Source organism: Oncorhynchus mykiss, chromosome 5 (assembly GCF_013265735.2).
Source record: "Oncorhynchus mykiss isolate Arlee chromosome 5, USDA_OmykA_1.1, whole genome shotgun sequence".
Lineage (NCBI taxonomy): Eukaryota > Metazoa > Chordata > Actinopteri > Salmoniformes > Salmonidae > Oncorhynchus > Oncorhynchus mykiss.
In genome coordinates, this window is record NC_048569.1 from 36025689 (window position 1) to 36042352 (window position 16664).

Below are 16664 nucleotides of genomic sequence, written 5' to 3' on the forward strand. Positions count from 1 at the left end.
ATTTAATGGGTAGTTGAAGTAGTTCTACTACCGAAAACACTACAATGATTTTAATTTAGTTAACTACTGCCAAGCTAATGCAGAATGTAGTTAAATTACTAATTGAACTACATGTAGTGGAACTACTCCACAGCACAGGGCAAATGTCGTTATCTGCAAATAAGAAAATGTGGTTTGGGATTTCAATGTCCAGTTTGTTGAAGAACATGTGGCTATTTGCACCTTTGGGGCCTGGCAGAGCATGTATTGTTTAATTAAAGATGACATTCATCACTTCAGTGTGTTATCTCTTTATTCTGAATGTAAACATTGATTTCAAGTGTCCTATTTACAAAAAAAAAAAAAAAAAAAAAATGGACAAAAATCCATAGAAGACCATGTCGAATAGAGCATGAAACACATCGCAATTACAAACTGATTTCAAATGTGTTTACAAAAGCTTGCATTTCCGTGCCAACAAATCAGCTGATTTCAAAATACTGTCCCTCTTCAATCAATATAGTTAATGTCTAAACATATGGGAATTTTGCTGTAATATTAGTCATATTATTCTATATATCAAAGTGCACCATTTTCTATTGTACAGTATCTAACACATTATCAAACGCACAGAAACCCTAAAAACCTCAAAAAGTGTGTTAGAAAGGCTAAACCAACAACAATTATTCAACAAGTCATTCTAGACAAATTACAGAGACACGTGAAATTAACCTCCCAGAATAGAAGACAATATTTTCTGAAGGATACTTGTCACTCACAGTAAAATAGATGTACTTTGTGTTCTTATATTTCACTTTGGTCACAATGGAAGACTAGTTTCATGGCACAATTTGCTCATCACATAGATGACATAAACATACCAAAAACAGAGACTAAATATTTTCTGAAGGTAGAAAGGAGGAATCCCAGATATAAAAACCATTGCTTAGTAATTTAAAAAAAGGCACAATTTAGAAATATGTAAATAGACTACAGTACATTTTCAAATGACATCAAATGATCAGTGCGAATAGGGGTTTGTTCTTCATGGGTGTATTCATAATTGTATAACACCAAAAACTTTGCAATTATCTGTTGGCCAATTTTCCTTGCAAGAACTATTCAATTGCACAACCGCTTACATTTCACCAACCAATTTGCTTTACAACCTTTTCAACACTACGCCAGAGGTAGAGAGCTTGAGACGCAGCATGAAGGCATACATGGGTCTAGAGGAGCCACAGGGTACATTATCCAGATGTTTTTGACACATTTAGAAACGCAGAAAGTTAGCAACACCATCTAGTGCAGCTATATATGTGAAAACCCAATGCATGCATGTATTAAACAATAATTGTACTTTTACCCTGCAGTATAGCATAGCTTGCTATGCTATTGTCACAGTGATCATTCTATTCAGCACAGTATAAGAATATCTGATGAAAATTATGTGCTAATGTTGCAGTTGATATTATTTCAGTTGAATTTTTCAAATCAAAATATATCAATATAGTGGGTCAATGGATATAGCTTCATAATTGGGCAGAACACCCAATACTACTGTTCACGTACGCAGGAGTGTTTTAGTGTGAAATATCTCAGACTGATATTATTGCTTTTTATTATTACTTTTCTCCACCTCTGTTGTCCCTCCCTCCTTCCCTCCCTTTTCAAAGCTCTCCTCTCAGACGTGTGTGGAGGTCCTCCTGGTCGATTCTGCCCACCTGGGAGTTCCAGCGGTGATGTGCCAACAGTGCCAGGTTCCTGGCTGAGATGGCGCTCATCTCCATGGCGCTGGCTGCCCACTCCACAGCGTTCAGGTAGTACAGGCGCTCATGGAGGATGAACGGAGGGGTCCTACGGTGAGGTGGATTATAAGCGGGGTACGCCAGCCACTTAGTTTCTGAGGTGGAGTCCCATGATAGGAACATGTCCCGGAGCTGCTCCTGGGACAGAGGCTGAGGAGAGAACACCTTCCACACCTTGCTCTCGCTGGCTGGCGGGCGTGAGTAGCTTGGTGGGATGTGAACAGGGTCAATAGAGCTCAGGCTGTTGATGATGGAGCCCTTGGTGTCTGTGGTGAGAACATCTGACACACTGAAGGTAGAGGGCTTCTCAGAGGTCCCCAGGTAGGACACATTGAGGAGGCCGTGGACCAGGGTGGTGACAGTCTGGTGGTAGCGCCCAGGGTATTGGGAGGGGATGGGCGGGGAGAAGCCTGCAAAGGTGATGTCAGACTTTCCCTGATGGAGAGGTGTTGCCACAATCACTATGTCATACAGGGAATGGGCGGAGCCAGAGTCCCCAACATAGTTTACCTCATAAAGACTGGCTGTGATACCTGTGAACAGGAAAGAGAGACTGAAAAGATTTGGCATGGGTCCTCAGATCCTCAAAAAGTTCTACAGCTGCACCATCGAGAGCATCCTGGTTGCATCACTGCCTGGTATGGCAACTGCTCGGCCTCCGACCACAAGGCACTACAGTGGGTAGTGTCAAAGACCCCAGCCACCCTAGTCATAGACTGTTCTCTCTACTACCGCACGGCAAGCGGTACCGGAGCACCAAGTCTAGGTCCAAAAGGCTTCTTAACAGCTTCTACCCACAAACCATAAGACTGCTGAACAGCTAATCAAATGGCTACCCAGACTATTTGCATTGCACCCCCCCCCCTCTTTTACACTGCTGCTACTCTCTGTTTATTATCTATGCAGAGTCACTTTAACTCTACCTACATGTACATATTACCTCAATTACCTGGACTAACTGGTGGCAGCGCACATTGACTCTGTACAGGTACCCCCTGTATATAGCCTCTATTTTTTACTTAACACTTACTTTTTCTTAAAACGGGATTGTTGGTTAAGGACTTGTAAGTAAGCATTCCACTGTAAGGTCTACACCGGTTGTATTCGACACGTGACAAATAACATTTGATTCGAGTAGACCCTTAGCAGCTACAGAACAGATTTTTATATAACTTTCAGATTTATGTACTAAGTACCTGTGCTGTTAGTTACTTGAGGCATTTGTGTGTATATATATATATATATATATACACAGTGCCTTGCGAAAGTATTCGGCCCCCTTGAACTTTGCGACCTTCTGCCACATTTCAGGCTTCAAACATAAAGATATAAAACTGTATTTTTTTGTGAAGAATCAACAACAAGTGGGACACAATCATGAAGTGGAACGACATTTATTGGATATTTCAAACTTTTTTAACAAATCAAAAACTGAAAAATTGGGCGTGCAAAATTATTCAGCCCCTTTACTTTCAGTGCAGCAAACTCTCTCCAGAAGTTCAGTGAGGATCTCTGAATGATCCAATGTTGACCTAAATGACTAATGATGATAAATACAATCCACCTGTGTGTAATCAAGTCTCCGCATAAATGCACCTGCACTGTGATAGTCTCAGAGGTCCGTCAAAAGCGCAGAGAGCATCATGAAGAACAAGGAACACACCAGGCAGGTCCGAGATACTGTTGTGAAGAAGTTTAAAGCCGGATTTGGATACAAAAAGATTTCCCAAGCTTTAAACATCCCAAGGAGCACTGTGCAAGCGATAATATTGAAATGGAAGGAGTATCAGACCACTGCAAATCTACCAAGACCTGGCCGTCCCTCTAAACTTTCAGCTCATACAAGGAGAAGACTGATCAGAGATGCAGCCAAGAGGCCCATGATCACTCTGGATGAACTGCAGAGATCTACAGCTGAGGTGGGAGACTCTGTCCATAGGACAACAATCAAGTCGTATATTGCACAAATCTGGCCTTTATGGAAGAGTGGCAAGAAGAAAGCCATTTCTTAAAGATATCCATAAAAAGTGTCGTTTAAAGTTTGCCACAAGCCACCTGGGAGACACACCAAACATGTGGAAGAAGGTGCTCTGGTCAGATGAAACCAAAATTGAACTTTTTGGCAACAATGCAAAACGTTATGTTTGGCGTAAAAGCAACACAGCTGAACACACCATCCCCACTGTCAAACATGGTGGTGGCAGCATCATGGTTTGGGCCTGCTTTTCTTCAGCAGGGACAGGGAAGATGGTTAAAATTGATGGGAAGATGGATGGAGCCAAATACAGGACCATTCTGGAAGAACCTGATGGAGTCTGCAAAAGACGTGAGACTGGGACGGAGATTTGTCTTCCAACAAGACAATGATCCAAAACATAAAGCAAAATCTACAATGAAATGGTTCAAAAATAAACATATCCAGGTGTTAGAATGGCCAAGTCAAAGTCCAGACCTGAATCCAATCGAGAATCTGTGGAAAGAACTGAAAACTGCTGTTCACAAATGCTCTCCATCCAACCTCACTGAGCTCGAGCTGTTTTGCAAGGAGGAATGGGAAAAAAATTCAGTCTCTCGATGTTCAAAACTGATAGAGACATACCCCAAGCGACTTACAGCTGTAATCGCAGCAAAAGGTGGCGCTACAAAGTATTAACTTAAGGGGGCTGAATAATTTTGCACACCCAATTTTTCAGTTTTTGATTTGTTAAAAAAGTTTGAAATATCCAATAAATGTCGTTCCACTTCATGATTGTGTCCCACTTGTTGTTGATTCTTCACAAAAAAATAGTTTTATATCTTTATGTTTGAAGCCTGAAATGTGGCAAAAGGTCGCAAAGTTCAAGGGAGCCGAATACTTTCGCAAGGCACTGTATATATATATATATATACACACACACACACACACACACACAATTGCACCCCCCTTCGCCCTCAAAACAGCCTCTATTTGTCAGGGCATGGACTCTACAAGGTGTCCAAAGCATTCCACAGGGGTGCTGGCCCAAGTTGACTCCAATGCGTACCACAGTTGTGACAAGTTGGCTGAATGTCCTTTGGGTGGTGGACCATTCTCGATACAAGGGAAACTGTTGGGTGTGAAAAACCCAGCAGAGTTGCAGTTCTTGACACTGAAACCGGTGCACCTGGCACCTACTACCATACCCCGTTCAAAGGCATTTAAATATTTTGTCTTGCCCATTCACCCTCTGAATGTGGATTTAACACATGACATCAATAAGGGATCATACTGCTCTTTCCATGACATAGACTGACCAGGTGATTCCAGGTGAAAGCTATGGTCTTTTATTGATCTCACTTTAGTTATATTGGCCCAGAGAGCATGTACCTGCTTTAGATGGTCGCAACTTGACAGCGATAGAGGTGACTCGTGCTGGGATGAGCTCGGCCTTGCTGTGGTACAGGAGTCCTGAGCACACCTTCTTATTACCTCCGTCCACTGCCCACAGGCCTGGGTCTGCCCCTGCTAGAGACACCGCCCCTGGAGACAACATCACACCACACATTTCACAAGGATTAGTTCAGTTTCCTTATGTTTTCTTTTTTTAGCCCCCTTTTCTCCCCAATTTCGTAGTATCCAATTATTATTAGTTACTATTTTGTCTCATCGCTACAACTCCCGTACGGGCTCGGGAGAGACAAAGGTCGAAAGTCCTGCATCCTCCAAAACACAACCCAACCAAGCCGCACTGCTTCTGTGCTGCGAAGGAGCCTGAGCGCGAACCCAGAGTCTCTGGTGGCACAGCTAGCGCTGCGATGCAGTGCCCTAGACCACTGCGCCACCTGGGAGGCCAGTATCCTTATGTTTTCAAGATAATAAAACATTTGATTGGATGGCCACATAAGAGCACTCAGAACCACTTATCCGACCACTTTGGTGTGCATTTCTTTTTGTTACCTAAAAACCTACCCACAAATCCATTGATGCGGACACTTTGGCCATAGTTCACACGGGTGACAGGTGCCACAACGTCGTTGAGGAAGCTCTGAGAAAAGCCCTCCCCCAACATGGCCTCCTCCAGTGTCTGATTGGCTAGTGTGAGGAAATCGTCACCACCCATTGCATGCAGGAGTTTCTCCACACTGGTGAAGGAGTAGCCAAACTGCTGGTACTGGTAGATTCTGGACAAAAACAAGAACCAAAACATCACATACCTACAATTAGCACTCTTCTCTCATTAATGATTTTCAAATGTTTTGACTGCTGAGTTGTAAATAGACAGGTAGCAGAAACTAAAGTCTCACCTCATGAACTTATCAAGAACACTTTCCACCCACATCTGCATCCGCAGGAAGTTGAACCCGTACCGCCAAAGCAGGCGCAGGAAGTTCACAATAAACCAGTCACTCTCTTCAAAGATGAGCTCTTTTCCATTGAAGATGGCCATTTTTCCAGGGACATCTCGCCTCTGGGAAAGGCCTAAGAGAAACAGGGGATAAATAAAGATGTGTCATTAGACTGTCTGTGCATGTGTACTGCACTCTTTCAGGAACAAGCAAGTGTATATCTCACAAGCCAACATGTCTCACCTAGTCTTTCAAGGAAGTGCTTCATGTGCAGATTTAGAGGGTGGATAACTGCGCCCCCCGTCTCGTACTCATAGTCCCCCATGTTGTGGGTGGCCAGTCGCCCCCCCACAGTGCCTGGCTCAAACACATCGATCTTCACCGCTGCCCCAAACTCCTGTCTCAGGAAGTAAGCTGTTGCTGTGCCACCGATGCCCGCTCCAACCACAGCTGTTCATAGAATAAAACCGCAATGTCATTAGAAGTCCAAGGGGAGTAAAATGAACAATTCATAAGTGAAAGCATGTGTGTCATGTAAATATGTGTAATGTGAAATAGAAATGCTCTCTGGGCCAATATAACTAAATTCATGGAGATTTGTGAACACACCTATGCAGAACTGATGTACTACTGCGTAGCCACACAACACTGGGTGCCATTGACAATGGAATGTGGAGTCTGGACTAAGATTGGTTTTACCTATCCTCTTGGGTGGATCTTTGACTTCTGGAGCTGAGGCTAGACTCCTCTGTCCAGCTTGAAAGAGCCCCAAGAACAGGAGTGCCCTGATTGACATGGTCCTTGAAATCATCATGGGTATTCAATTCCTTTCAAGAAAGGTTATCTGAGTAGAGATAAAAAATAAAATGTTAAATTACAAAAATAACATAGGCTACACATTCACACCTGATCAGTAGTCAGAAACATGTCACTTTAATATTATTGTGTGAATTGCTGGGTCAATCAAGGACAGACAGCAGACTGCTGTTGGTGGTGACATGTGTACTATCAGTGTGTGAATCTCTCTGGGTCAAAGAGCAGCACACTTGATCTTTTGAGGAGCAGTCTTTCATTGTGATTGGCTTTTTTTTTTTACTGTTTGATATCTTAAAAACATAAATGATATCACCCCTCTTATTTGGCTAAAATCAGACAATTAAAAAGGTCTGATAACTGATAAGTGTACACTGCTCACCATTTCAAATGTCAGTACAGGTGAAGACTTCTCAAGGAGTTCACAATCAAGTTTTACTAGCTACGAGTTTACAAATGATTTTTAAAACGAAGCAAGTTACTTACTTATCTAACTCGTAATTTGGTCAAATAAGTCGCTGAGAAACAAATGTAGATCCTGCACAGTGTTGTAAATTTAAAGTTAGGACTTCAAAGCGGAGACTTCGGTCACGTCGATACCATATTGGGAACCGGAAATTACCAAGCTAATTCCGGAAGCTGGAGTGGATGTGACGTTGTTTGTATTAGAACGAAGAAGCATGCATTCACGGAGGTGACCTTATGTTGAAACAGTAATGTAACAAGGCTTCGAATCTTGCAATAACATACTATATGTAGCTGTAGCTGGTGTGGCTGTTATTCAGCTGTGCATCGTAGCTAAACGTTATCTTCTAACAGTTCAGTTTAAATAGTCACTACTGAGAGCAACATTTGAGATGGCAGAGGCACATCAAGCTCGTGTACTGAAAACCATAGAGGATATGGTTCAAAGTTTAGAACGGTACCACATTCGCAAGATGCAAGTAAGTGGTCATGTAAATGCAATTTCAGCTATGTTCAATACATCCAATATAATCCAGTATATTGTGCAGTGCATTATCTACAAATCACCCTTTCTTTCTCCATGCGTACATCATTTGCAACCTGTAATTGTCAACACTTGGGCTTATCAGGTGCCCAGTTCAAATCTTTCTTGTGCATAATGTACCAAGGGTCTCATGTTCAAGTGCAGTGCAGAGTGCTGCGAGCGCTCCGTAGACTCCATGTCACAGGTGCACAATTGTATTGAACGCTGCCACACCCCTCTGGCTCAGGCCCAAGGACTAGTGACCAATGAACTGGAGAAATTTCAGGTGAGTATTTTTTGTTTTAGTTGACAACAACTTCAATATCTTGAGACAGCCGATACAGAGAATGTGTAACTTGATTGTGATTATCTTTCTGCCCAGGACCGGTTGACCAGGTGCACCATGCACTGCAATGACAAGGCCAGGGACCTGTTGGACTCTGGAGCCAAGGAGCCAGCCGTGAGGGCCCTGATGGAGAACTGTGTGGGCAGCTGCGTAGACGACCATGTCAACCTGATCCCAAGCATGACACACAGACTCAAAGAGAACCTGAACTCTATTCCACAGTGAGAAGGGGAGAGCGTACTGCAGATGCACGAGACATCTTGGGCTACAGTGACAAAGGGGTTCATAAAGTTCTCTGACTAATAACAGCAAGGAAGTCTAAACAATTGGAAATGCAGTGTTTCCCCTATATGCATTTGTATAATAATGCATAGATGTATGCCCAAGGAAGACCCCATAACCCCCCTTTCCACACTAACTGCTAGAAAAAATCCTAGGTGAAACACTGAAATGGCAGATCCAATACCTCAGTGAGGGAAAGGGACATGTGGGGTTTACAGCTTGCAAGGGTGAGATTTGAGTCCATGTCAGCGAGGGTGGTGGGGATATACCGCTGCTCAGTCAGAAGAAACTACAGATCCCTTGCAAACTGGTTGGCCTACATGTTTCTGTGTGGAGCACTTACTGTTTATTGGTTTAACTTAGACCAGAGACATGCCAGATGAATGTTCTCAGCAGGCCTGTGACATCACAGAATTGTCTAACATCAAAATACTGCTATATGTGAACTGTGTGAGGGTAATTTATTACATTTCCTGATAACCTAGCTGTTGTATGATTGTCTTTATTCTGCCTCAGTGACTGTCTTCTTAATATCTGCAACCCGTTCTGTGATTCTCCCTCCATTAGTTTTTATATAAAAATGTAAACAATGGTAAAGGTGGAATTGCATTGGTAATATCTTTCAGCCTGAAATTCTTATTCTAGCTGTGTCTTTTGGCAATTAATCAAAGTGTGAATAGTAATGCAACACACACCTTATACAGCTTTTGAAAACACCAGTTTTAATAACTAAGCATGTACAGCATAGTGAAACCTGTATAATGTACAAATGTATGCACAGACACTAATGGTGAACTAATTGACAGCATTTCAGTGAGGATATTACAGCACAAGTTAGTCATATGTACAAGATACACATGGTATACACTGTCCAACAAAATGCTTACTTGCAGGTTCCTTCGACAATGCAGCAATACGAATAGTACGATATGAATGACTGCAAAGTGTAAAGGTAAGACCCCACTGTTGAGGAAACTGACAGATCAGTAAACTATTTTGTCAAAGACTGCCATGCCACTTTGGTCCAAAATAAATCAATTTGCCCAACATCTTACAATACATTAAGGCAGGTATATTACAATTATCCAAAATGTAGACTAGAAATTAAAGTAATTTTGAAAGTTTAAAAGCAGCACCATATTCTGCCATAGGTATTTGAAATTCACATCTAATTCGGACCCACTAGTGGCCAACATACTCAATTAGCAATACTTTATGTGTTAGTAATTACATGAGGATAGTAATGGATGTACAGAACTAGTAACTGATAATTCCCTGTGAGAGATGACCATGGTCACACTTCTGATAGCACCACAGCCCACTGGTGTGGACTATTCATTGGCAGTGTACGTTTTTTTTTCTTTAATAAAAAAAAGCCAAATAAATAATATAAAAAGGCATATCAAATGAATGAAATCAAATATTAACCATGACAACTGAAGAACAATTAATATTTTTGAAAAACAACGTACCCCAAAACACAATAGATTGGGCTAAAGAGCATGCAGATGCCAGGGTTGTGTGGGGTAGAAGCTGTGGGCCACAGCCTGTGGTCAGAGAGGGGACTGGTTGAGGGTGTGGAGCTGATATCAGGATACACTGCGGGCACTGCTCTCTGGTTCAGGGGCATCAGGACGGCGGTCCATATGAGGAGATGTGTACTGGAAGTTACAGCACACGTAGAGGGGGAACGACAAGAGCCGACTGTCCAGGTTCATCACCACATACTCCTGGAAAAGAAACAGGAACAGAATGTAAGTTACAGCCATAATTGTTTCATCCGTTTCAGGCAATACTTAAGACCGAGGTGTTCATTTCAAGAGGGGAGGAAAGTTTCAGAACGTGGATTGTGTGTGGTCTGACTGACCTGGTCTTTCTCCAGGGTGAGAAGCTGGTAACCAGTGGATCGACTACACACCAGCTTCCCACTGTTATCAAAGGAGGCCAGGCGTAACCTGAACATAGACGAACAGCGAATGACAGGTGAGGGCTAGTCCTGATAGAGCACAGGTAAATCACATGGCAGTTACACAGAACATAATTATACCATTACTACTACACACACAATGCATTGCCAACCTTTGAAATCTGTAGCTGTCCTATGCGTGTTGTGCTGATCACAGCCTAGGTCCGGTCTGCAGCGTGGAACACTAACCTGTATGCTAGATGCCTCCGAGGCTGCAGACTCACAGCTCCCCCACATGGCTGGCTCAGTGTATTCCTCTTGAACACTATGAAGCGGTTGGTGTAGGTCACTAGCAGGTCAAAGCCAAAGTTGAAACCTGTCCACCGCCAACAGTACTAAGCAAGAATAAAAAGTTAAAACATCCTGTTATTTTATCTTTGCTTTTAAGTGCTTATTATATGATTCAGAATAAATCATAAATGATTTCCTTATTACACAGACTAATGGTTTGACTCACATCTCCATCTTTGGTCAGTTTCCTGCCACACCTCATACTGCTTGACTCAAACTCCTCCTTGTTGGCATCCTGTGGACTACAAACACACGTCTTACTATAGAAAGAAATAGTAATGGCGTCTTTTTGTAGGCACCAACTCTGCCATGGTTCATTGGACAATGCCTACGTAGAAATTAATGTTTTTTTTGGTTAAAATAAGGTCTGGTATATGTTTTGTTCTGTGAAATTATCTTTGTCAGCTAACGTCACTTTTTGTGAATTTTGAAGCATTTATGTAATAAAAAAACAAAGCACATTAAGGTCATAATGAATAAAGCTCTGATTATCTCAGAGTTTATTCCAAAACCCTATTCTTTCCCCATTAATTTCCGCCATAGGGACGGCCGAACGAACCAGAGGTAACTAATTTCCGGGTTTTAGGACTACAAGCTGGCGAGCTCTATTCTAGCGGAAATATATTTTCAGTAACTGAAAGTGGCAGATTGGCATTAATGTTGTCATGGTACGATGTTGCTGGTTTGGAGATCCAGTTCTCACCCATTGTCATTGTCGTGCTCCGTCCGTAGCATGGCAAACCACTGGCTCTTGTACACGGAAGTCAGCCAATCTGTGGTATGAGGCGTTGTACAGAGTAGATAAAAAAATTACTACAAAAACAGTTAAGTGAATGTGAAACATAAACCACTAGCCAATCATCAACCTTACCGGGTGGGAGAATATTGTCTCTCTCCAGGATGCGTGCAGACGCCAGGTCGTTGATGATGTATTGAAGGCGCACATGTCTGAAGACGGGAGTAAAGGGAGCGCCGTCCTCTGTTTTTAAGAAGGGCTCCTCCTCTCCCAACTCTGCAACAGCATGCATGTAAGGTTCATTAGAAAAGACTGGTCAGCCAGCATCTGTCTATTCTACAACTCCTTGTTCAGACAGGCTTGTAGCTCGCTGTGACATGCACTGTGGAACAGAACGTACCAGTTCTACGTTTGCAAAGCCAGGTGTCAGCGTCCGCCAGCAGTTGCTTGATGGGACCGTCCCAGGATGGATTGAGCTGCAGGAACATCCACTGAGGAGAGGCAGAGTTACAAAGAGAGGGTATGAATGAGAATGAAATAATGGGGAAGGGGGAGATAAATCAACGGTCTTCCTTACAGTAGACAGCCCAAAAGGCTGCAGTAGTACCTTTTTCAGGGCTGTGTAGACGTCCATCTCCACCTGCATGACGAAGAGGTCAGACGACTGGATCAGCGGTTCCATCACGTCCGCTCTGCAGATACAGCACACACCCTGCTCACTGACCACACAACACGTAGCCTCTATTACCAGTATGTACAACAGTTCTTGTGCTTACGTTGCTTCCAGAGGCAGCTTGGAACTCGGTAGTGACTTACAGTTGACCGGGGTAGCTCTAGCAGGGCACAAATTTGATGAACTGACTTGTTGGGAAGGTGTCATCCTATGACGGTGCCACGTTGAAAGTCACTGAGCGCTGCAGTAAGGCCATTCTACTGCAAATGTTTGTCTATGGAGATTGCATGGCTGTGTGCTCAATTTTATACACCTGTCAGCAACAGGTATGGCTGAAATAGCCGAATCCACTAATTTGAAGGGTCCACATACTTTTGTATATATAGTGTATAAGCCTTAGGGAAAAATATGAAAACATTAAAGAGACGCACCCTAGCTCCTTCATCAGGTCAACATTCTGATGGGTCATGAGGTTATTGAGGAGCCATTCCTGACACCTGCAGGAGACACACAAGCATAAGCATGTAGAGTGAGACAAAAATAATTAAAATGTGTAATATTATTCAATAGGAGTGTAATAATGGGGCTTACTTCTTCATAACAGAGTCCAGGCCGTAGATGCTGGCAGAGGAGTAATAGCCACACACAGTCTTGACACTGACGTTCTCTTTCATTGTCTCGCCACATTGCTGGATCAGACCATCCTGCAAAAACACAAAGGCATGGCTTTGATTATCTATTATCATTCAGAAAATTCCATTCCAGCAACTTTCAACTCACACATATCACCATCATCACTACATTGTATACAGTTACATTCCATGTAAAATATACTGAAGTGTGATAATGACCATCTACTGACCAGTTGGAGCATACAAGCTGCTGCTAGGATACTGACCACCCTGCTGGGCTTGATCAGAACATCATCCCGGTACAGAGATCCAAACACTACCTGCAGAGCTAAAAACACACACACACACACACACACACACACAAAAGACAAATGTGTATAGTAACTGCAAAAAAGAAGTTCAGTGACATAAACAAAGCGATTTGTAGTATTTTATTCCTGACAGAAGTATTGTAGTACTCGAGTCCGACTCGAGTCCCGATTTTCATGACTTGTGACTCAACCATTAGTGACTGGGATTCTCCTCTCACGTGACTTGTATTTGCACTTTGACTGGCTACTATGATAAGCAGAATTTTAGCAACATTGGGTGCACATATCTGCAAGGGTTCTGTTCTGTTCTCTAGCAGCGGGAAGGATGCGCCACACCCGGCACACGCAGTCGACATCAGCTGGTGAGCTGCAGGGCAGCAAGTGATGATTGTGGGCAGACAAGCAGCAGGCTCCGCTTCGATCATTGGCTAAGCGACACATCGCGCAAACGACTGTCTTGCTTCCCCGTAAGCACCAGTCAACTGTTTAGCTTTGCCTGGTTAAGAAACACAAAGTGCTTTAAGAAATTGAAAACAATACTAGTATCGAGTTTTAACTCGTGACTCGACCATTGATGACTCGGACTCCAGTCATAGGGACCTCTAGACTCGACATGGACTCAAGGTTTAGTGACTCGACGACAACACTGCCTGACAGTGACTTAAGTCCTCACCCTCTGTGTCGATGTTCTGGTCTGGGATCTCTAACGGTATGACCATCATGTTGGACTCCTTCCAAGATCCACTGAACATGCTGGAGAAATACCCCGACTACATAATGAAAACACAGGGAGGAGAGAGGGAGTGGAATGAGTCACAGGCATTGGCTTTGTTGAGACTTCAGTGTGTAGTGTACACAGAACAGTGCACTAACCTGGCACAGGTAGACTTTGTGCAGGTTCCACTCTTGCCCAAGGGCACAGATGCGGATGTCACTGTTCTCACCGTTCAGGAACAAGGTCTGATAGATGTACTTAGAAGTGCTCTTTAGCTTCTTCCTGTTACAATTCCAAAACAAACCAGCAGAGGGCAGGTCAAGGTTAGAAACAGGCTGGCCATATGAAAGACATGAAAGATGTGTGAATACCTCGCCTGTGCTGTGAAGGGCTCTCTACACAGTCTACGCAAACAGAGTAGACTGCGTCGCGTTCCAAAAATTCTGCCGCACACATGTACGTGGAACTATGTAGAGCGTGCCGCAAACGGGGCTCCGTTTGTATAGACCTTTAGTGTGTTTTTCTCTTACTCTGTTTTGCTGTGTGTGTGTGTCACCTGTGTTTATGAAGTTGTGTGTGGCTCTTCTCACCTCCGTGGTGTGTCCAATAAGGCATCTTCCTCATCAGGCTCACTGTCACAGTCACAGTGTGCAGTCCGTTTCCTCTTTCTGCACTCGCATCCATGCTTGCCACTGGCACATGCAGTCTCAACTGCTTCCTCCGGATCCTGGGAGGAGGCCTGCATGCGGCTGCCCAGGGTGCCCATCTTTCCCCTGCACACTACACTCAAAACAAGACCGTCAGCATGGATGCATTGTAATTTACGAGCTTCCCTACTCAGGGGCAAACTAGATTAGGTCACTTTTTTGTTGATGAGTAAATATTTCTTAAAGTTAACTAGGTTCAGACCTGGAGAACTTTCGCAGTTATTTATATACACTACATGAACAAAAGTATGTGGACACCTGCTCGTCGAACATCTCATTCCAAAATCATGGGCATTCATATAGAGTTGGACCCCCCTTTGCTGCTATAACAGCATCCACTCTTCTAGGAAGGCTTTCCACTAGATGTTGGGACATTTCTGCAGGGACTTGCTTCCATTCAGCCACAAGAGCATTAATTAGGTTGTGCACAGATGTTGGCAGTCGGCGTTCCAATTCATCCCAAAGGTGTTCAATGGGGTTGAGGTCAGGGCTCTGTGCAGGCCAGTCAAGTTCTTCCACACCGATATCAACAAACCAGTTCTGTATGGACCTTGCTTTGTGCACTGGGGCATTGTCATGCTGAAACAGGAATGGCCTTCTCCCAAACTGTTGCCACAAAGTTGGAAGAAAATAATCGTCTAGAATGTCATTGTATGCTGTAGTGTTAAGATTTCCCTTCACTGGACCTGAGGGGTTTAGCCCAAACCATGAAAAACAGCCCCAGACCGTTATTCCTCCTCCATCAAACTTTACAGTTGGTACTATGCATTGTGGCAGGTAGCATTTTCCTGGCATCCGCCAAACCCAGATTTGTCCGTTGGACTGCCAGATGGTGAAGCGTGATTCATCCCTCCAGAGAACACGTTTCACTGCTCGAGTCTACTGGCAGCTAGCTTTACACCACTTCAGCCGACGCTTGGCATTGCGCATGGTAATCTTAGGCTTGTATGCGGCTGCTCGGCCATGGAAATCCATTTCATGAAGCTCCTAACAAACAGTTATTGTGCTGATGTTGCTTCCAGATGCAGTTTGGAACTTGGTAGTGAGTGTTGCAACCGAGGACAGACAATTTTACAAAATTACTCAGTGGTCCCGTTCTGTGAGCTTGTGTGGCCTACCACTTCGTGGCTGAGCTGTTGTTGCTCCTAGACGTTTACACTTCAATAACAGCACTTACAGTTGACATTGGCAGCTCTAGCAGGGCAGGAATTTGCCTAATTGACTTGTTGGAAAGGTGACATCCTATGACAGAGACACGTTGAATGTCACTTATTTCTTCAATAAGGCCATTCTACTGCCAATGTTTGTCTATGGTGATTGCATGGCTTTGTGCTCGATTGTATGCACTTGCCAGCAACGGATGTGGTTGAAATAGCCTAATCCAGTAATATGAAGGGGTGTCCACATACACTATATATACAAAAGTATTTCGAAAGCATAAATGATAAACATAATTAAGTCCTGTCCTCTGACATCAACAATACTGCGGTAGCAAACTGCGGTAGCTAGCTAACAACCTCAGGCACTGTGTCCAGCTATCATTGTTTTTGTTGTTGCCACAGCTCCTTAGCTAGCTACCTACACAACACAGCTAGCTACTTTAGCGTACGACCGGGTAGCTAATAAATGCAATAGCTAGATAATTTACGATATACAGAAACTTAACTTACCTGATATATATAACAAGGCAAACCCGTCGTCTAGCAAGCTTTGTTGACAATTAATTTAAACACGCCTAGCTATGTTGCTAGCCAGCTTAGCTGTGACAGGTCACAGACGTAATTTATCTACTGTTAGCTAGTACAGTATTTAAACAACAAGCCTTCTCAGCAAAAAAAAAAAAAATTGGGACAAAGAAGTAATTTAGCACCAGATATTGCGGAGCTAGTTAATCCGGCCAAATACGATCTACCAATAGCCTGAACATCATTAGTAATGTTTAAAATTATATTTCAAGAACCATTGTCAAATTGTCTTCCTATTTTCCATAGTTAAAACGATGCAGATAACACAGGCTCACAATTTGTCTTCTTCTAGCCTGCTAACTATGATGTGCCTCACACGCTTCGGCGCATTATTGCCATCTACTGTACTATAGGTGATATGCAGATT

The 16664-nt window shown here is 43.3% G+C and overlaps 3 protein-coding genes across 7 annotated transcripts; 1 reads left to right on the forward strand and 2 right to left on the reverse strand.

The window, feature by feature from the left end:
* Positions 1-274: 274 nt before the first annotated feature.
* On the reverse strand, positions 275-7553 carry pcyox1 (prenylcysteine oxidase 1). Of its 2 annotated transcripts, none has more exons than XM_021602611.2 (7): positions 7392-7553; positions 6792-6936; positions 6336-6542; positions 6051-6225; positions 5716-5927; positions 5134-5286; positions 275-2320 (listed from the first exon to the last, which is right to left on the reverse strand). In XM_021602611.2, the coding sequence occupies exons 2-7, from the start codon at positions 6904-6906 to the stop codon at positions 1650-1652; spliced, it is 1533 nt and encodes a 510-aa protein (XP_021458286.1). In that variant the 5' UTR covers positions 6907-6936; positions 7392-7553; the 3' UTR covers positions 275-1649. The 2 variants fall into 2 exon arrangements, with proteins under 2 accessions (XP_021458286.1, XP_021458285.1); XM_021602610.2 differs by having other exon boundaries at positions 7288-7553.
* Positions 7554-7572: 19 nt separating this feature from the next.
* On the forward strand, positions 7573-9118 carry you2 (YOU2 protein). 2 transcript variants are annotated; one of them, NM_001160643.1, is given in 3 exon segments: positions 7573-7849; positions 8039-8179; positions 8276-9113. In NM_001160643.1, coding segments are annotated over 3 exon segments (417 nt in total). In that variant the 5' UTR covers positions 7573-7762; the 3' UTR covers positions 8465-9113.
* Positions 9119-9220: 102 nt separating this feature from the next.
* Positions 9221-16616, reverse strand: gmcl1 (germ cell-less, spermatogenesis associated). Of its 3 annotated transcripts, none has more exons than XM_021602607.2 (15): positions 16223-16616; positions 14436-14625; positions 14004-14127; positions 13804-13900; positions 13050-13147; positions 12779-12891; positions 12619-12684; positions 12122-12206; positions 11915-12005; positions 11650-11790; positions 11482-11551; positions 10945-11020; positions 10677-10822; positions 10389-10476; positions 9221-10251 (listed from the first exon to the last, which is right to left on the reverse strand). In XM_021602607.2, exons 2-15 carry the CDS (start codon positions 14609-14611, stop codon positions 10111-10113), a joined length of 1512 nt encoding a protein of 503 aa, XP_021458282.1. In that variant the 5' UTR covers positions 14612-14625; positions 16223-16616; the 3' UTR covers positions 9221-10110. The 3 variants fall into 3 exon arrangements, with proteins under 3 accessions (XP_021458282.1, XP_021458281.1, XP_036833272.1); XM_021602606.2 differs by having other exon boundaries at positions 12122-12233; XM_036977377.1 differs by having other exon boundaries at positions 12122-12233; positions 14436-14630; positions 16223-16609.
* Positions 16617-16664: the final 48 nt, after the last annotated feature.